Source organism: Gavialis gangeticus, unplaced genomic scaffold (assembly GCF_001723915.1).
Source record: "Gavialis gangeticus isolate Ggan-Ray unplaced genomic scaffold, GavGan_comp1, whole genome shotgun sequence".
Classification (NCBI taxonomy): domain Eukaryota; kingdom Metazoa; phylum Chordata; order Crocodylia; family Gavialidae; genus Gavialis; species Gavialis gangeticus.
The window spans coordinates 7,912,943-7,917,555 of NW_017729027.1; the positions used below are offsets into that span (position 1 = coordinate 7,912,943).

The 4,613-nt window shown below is 36.0% G+C and overlaps 1 protein-coding gene across 1 annotated transcript in view; it reads left to right on the forward strand.

The window, feature by feature from the left end:
• IBTK (inhibitor of Bruton tyrosine kinase) overlaps window positions 1-4,613 on the forward strand; it is a 117,551-nt gene that overhangs the window by 44,725 nt on the left and 68,213 nt on the right. Inside the window, exons 10-11 of the mRNA XM_019520435.1 lie at window positions 947-1,124; window positions 3,052-3,226. Of these exons, the coding sequence (XP_019375980.1) occupies window positions 947-1,124; window positions 3,052-3,226 (353 nt within the window). The remainder of the gene's footprint in view (window positions 1-946; window positions 1,125-3,051; window positions 3,227-4,613) is intronic.

Sequence of the window (4,613 nt, forward strand, 5' to 3'; positions counted from 1 at the left end):
TCTAGGTCACTAAGTTCTAACCATGTTCTAACCGTGCAGCACAATCTAGTGGTGTGTGTTTAAAATTTATAGATGAAAATAGCTGCAGTAGTGAAGAAAGCACAATTCTGTAGAGCTTTTAACAAAGAGGGCAAATGTGGTATTCCCACTTAAGCTTTTTTTTCTTTTCCTGCTTTCACAACTCATTTTTAGTCTTCATCAACGCCTCTCTTTCCCATATCTGTTTAGTGTTATTTAAAGTTTTAGAGATGTAATTATCACCAAAAATAAGTTATCATGATGTATTTTTTTGTGTATGTGCACTAGGATGGCCATCATAGAGGACAGGCTGGTTGTCCTCTATTGATACAAAACCTGACACCTTTATGTCCTCTATTTTTCTCTTGAAGAGAAAAATAGAAGACATAAGGCGTTGGGTTTCATATCAATAGAGGACAGAGTAGCAGAAAACTGGAATGTCCCCTGTGACGGCCACCATAGGTGCACCTGTGGATGTAACTCTAGTAACTCCTGAATACTCTTTCTGTGAAATTAGTAGTGTTTTTGCAGTATCCCTCCCTGCCCTCTTAAACCTTTTGTGTCAGTCCTTCAGCAGGGTTTTTGGAGATGGCTTGAGACGTAAGCAGTGTAAATGCTATTGGGAGTGAGGATGAGTTAGGTCTATGTATGTGCTTGTGCACTGAAGTAAAAGTAAACTTTTCTTGACTATTAGGTAATCCCTTGTAGTATTTTCAGGAAGGACCTCCACAGGCAAGTATCTCCTGATATCACAGAATCTTCCTGTATTGCTCCAAGAAAATGTTCCAAAGAAATCCAGATCTTTGAAAAGTTTGCGTACTGTATCGCCTTTTATCCAGTTTTGAGATGTGACATGGTTTTTGTCCAAACGTTTTGCTTTTTTCCTATTAATTTCTCCATTTTCTAAAGAACAACATTTATGTTACAGGTGTTCTGCTGGAAGTCATCTACCAGTCCTATGAAACAGTGTCGATGGGTCTATGGCCGCCAAGTCTTCATATCTGATCTTGCTTTAAATAAGGATGAAATGATGTTTGTTACTCAGGATGGTGAAACCTTTAGAGGAACGTGGATAGAAGAGGGGAAAAAATCTTCAGAAAGAAAAGGTTAGTATTACTATGTGTTTTTTAAGATGACCTTTTAGAAATACTGAAGTACAATCAAGTGGTAGCAAAAGTTCTAATTTGACTGTCACTTACAGTTTTTATCTCTCTCCTAACTGTTAAAGGAGGTTTTAGAGGTTTTTTGTTTTTTTTAATATTAGGAAAGGGAATCTTCCATTCTTAGTTTCCTTTATTTACTCACAGTTTGTGCTGGGGTATCTTTTACATTCTGCTTGGCTGGAATACCTGGCTCAAACCAGAAAGAGGAAGCTGTAACAATTATCTTTTAGTTTTTGCTTTGTTGCACTGATATTTAGTTCTGCTCATTTCTGCAACTTTCAGTGGCCTTCTGGCAGATACTGATCCACGCCTCTCCCATCCTTCTTTTTCTTGGGGTGTTTCCTCATGTTGCCTCACCAGAACAGCAGTCTAGTTTTATACAAACTGTTTCTTGAAGTCAGAAGGTTAATCAGGCTTCACCAAGTCCTTGACCTCTTGACTCACATTGCTAAAAAAAGTTGTGCGTGCATGTTGTTTTTTGGAAATGGAAACACCCGTCCATTAGGATTTGACTGAAATCACCAAATGTGTTCACTTATAGTGTACAAACATATAGACTATAATAGGTTTTGTTACAGTCAACCTGGGATGTATTTGAGCTTTATGGCCTTCAGAAAAATGTCTTTTGAGTCTCATTTCCATTTCCTTTTTTAATAGCCACTTTCTTGCCTCACTTTTAAGATTCTAGTCTTGTATTTTCCAAAGTGAGATATTATCCTTCCCTCCCCCTCCTCCCCATCATTTCCAGTACACTGTGAGTTAACCTGTCAGCCTTCTATTTTATTTCCCTATTTTCTCATTAGGCAACCCAACATAGCAACTTCCCTCCATTACAGAATCTTTGAATACAGCTTCTTTTTGAAGCCCACAGTGCTGTTCATTGGCTAATAGAGATGATGGGATCTAGTCCCCAGATTGGTCTGTAAAGGAATCTGTTAACTTGGATAGACTGCTGGTTTGATCATAGAAGTCTGTACCAGGATCTTTATTCTTGAGAATTTTTTTAATTGGAGGCTTTTAAAGTCTTGTGTCATCAATTCCTGGTCACCTGAAGTGCTCTGGATGAGTGGAAAGAGCCATCTTTTTGCTTATTAATATTCTCTGTTTCTGATCTAAAACTACTTAAATGCAGAACTTTTACATCTTCAAGCAAGCATCAGACTCTGATTAAAATATTTTAGTAAGATTTCCTGATATAATGGTAAGAACTCAAGTGCTACAAATTTATGGTTTAAAAAAAACCTGTCTGTTTTCTAAGTTGTCCATTCTGCAAATACAGTGACCGTGTATTTTAATTACAAATCTTATACTAAAAAGTATTCTGAGAGAGAGCAGCTGAATATAACTCATTAGCCTATAACTTTGTTGAGGTAGTTTGATACTGTTACATCTGACAAGCTTAGGAGGGTTGAACTGGCTAAGAACTTAGGTGGGACATACCCAGTTTCAAGTCCTGTGATCAGAATGTCTTGGTCAATCACTAGGTGGCATTTGTGTTCTGTGTCCAACCAGTTCCTCCTCATTGTGTTAAGGCTGGAGGATATTGTGCTTCTGGAATGTTGCCTTTTGGATGACTTTTAGCTCTTATATTTTTTTTAAGTCTAAATCTACAGTCTTAATCAAATTTCAGTTTGTGTAACTATCATGTGTCTCTCAATTCTCCTTGCTGCTTTTTTAACTTCTTGTCCTAATATGTGTTGTATAATATTGCTGCTATATAGTTTTCTGTTTCACTTCAGAACTGGTCACTTCTCACTAGTAAGTGGAGTGATTCCAGACTAGCAGTCATGAATTTTGTCCTTTTGTTTTATTAGTTAAATCTGAATTCACCCTTTCATGTCCCCCCCATATCTCTTTTTTTTTTAAACAGATGTTATAACAAGTCTTCAAAATTGCTCATATGATGCATCTTGTCACAATGGTTCAAACAGTGTATATGAAAAAATTCGACTTGAGAAGGTTGCTTTTGTCCACAGAGCTGTTAGTGTTACCACAGATCCTAATGGAAGTAACTTTGCTGTTTTACAGTCGGATCCTAAAACAAGGTATTTTTCAGATACCAAATCTGTAAATTCAGTTGCTCAAATAGTGAAAGGAATGTGGCTGTAAAGCATTTTCCCTGTTCCATCAACTTTTTTTTTTTGTGATTTCTACTTCTGCCTGACAGAGCACCACACCACCTTTTTGGCTTCTGCAGGGGTCACTATATATGGTGACCTTAGTTTCTGTGCAAAGTATTTGCATGTTATTAAGTACCTACGCAGCTTAGTAGGTGTAGGCAAAATGCTTTTAATTATTTTGTGCAAAGGCAAAATGGTCTGATGGATAATCATGTAAAAATACTCAAGCTAAACTCTCCTAAAATAGATTTCAGGGATGATTGTGTACTAATGCTTGCTCTGAATTGCAGGAAGTGTTATAAGCAACATGCTTAAGAATGCTTTCTGGGAAGATTTCTAGTTCTTGGAACACAAAGATGCTCTGTAATTTACGAAACTGAACAATAGGAGTTAATTTTTGTTCTCAAATGAAAATCTGTTTTTCATTTGTGTGAGAATAAATTAAAACATTGAAAGGTTAATTGTTTCTTTCCCAGCTGTTTTGATTCTGAACATACTTTCTTTAACGCGACTTATTTACTTCCATTTATTTTAACTTCACTGTGGAGCTTTTCAAATGGTTTTATAATTTTTTAGAAGTTATTTTAAGTACTTCTGTGTTGGAAAAATGATACAACACTCAATGAGGACGCTTTAATAGACGAGTTGCTGGCTTATTATTTGAGATGGAAAAATACAATATTTGATGCTTTAGAAAATTGTACTTTTTCATGTAATTCTTAATGACATATTAGTGGTTATCTGTGTAATAAAGCCTGTACCATGAAACTTTAAATAGTGAAAAAAAGAAAATACCATATTTATTTGAATATTGTATTTAGTCAAATAGAAGGCAACCCTGACTATAAGATGACCATCCAAAAATATATTCTATAAGTGAAAATTTTATTAATTTATATTATAACTTTCCAGGAATAGAATATAATTATTAGAGGTTTGCCTTGCCCTCTCCAACTGCTACAGCAGGGAAAATAAATCTGGGGGATCTGGTAGCTCTTTGCTTTCTCTTCCCCTGGCAGTCCCTTTCCTTTCTACTTACTGTCAGACCCTGATCTCCCTGGACGTACAGAAGTGAAAAGCAAATTTGAAAACAATATTGAAAGTACAATATTGAAACAATTACTTGAAAGTAAATATTGCTGTAGCAATTTACATATAGTATCCATGCGCTTAGTTTGCGTGTTATCTTTTTTGGAGGTGGAAACAGCTGCAAGTTTTAGTACAGGTACTCTGTAAACACACTTTTGAGCAGCACTTTGAGACGTACTTATATTACAGTTTCATAGTTTGTAGGGTTGGAAGGGACCTGAGC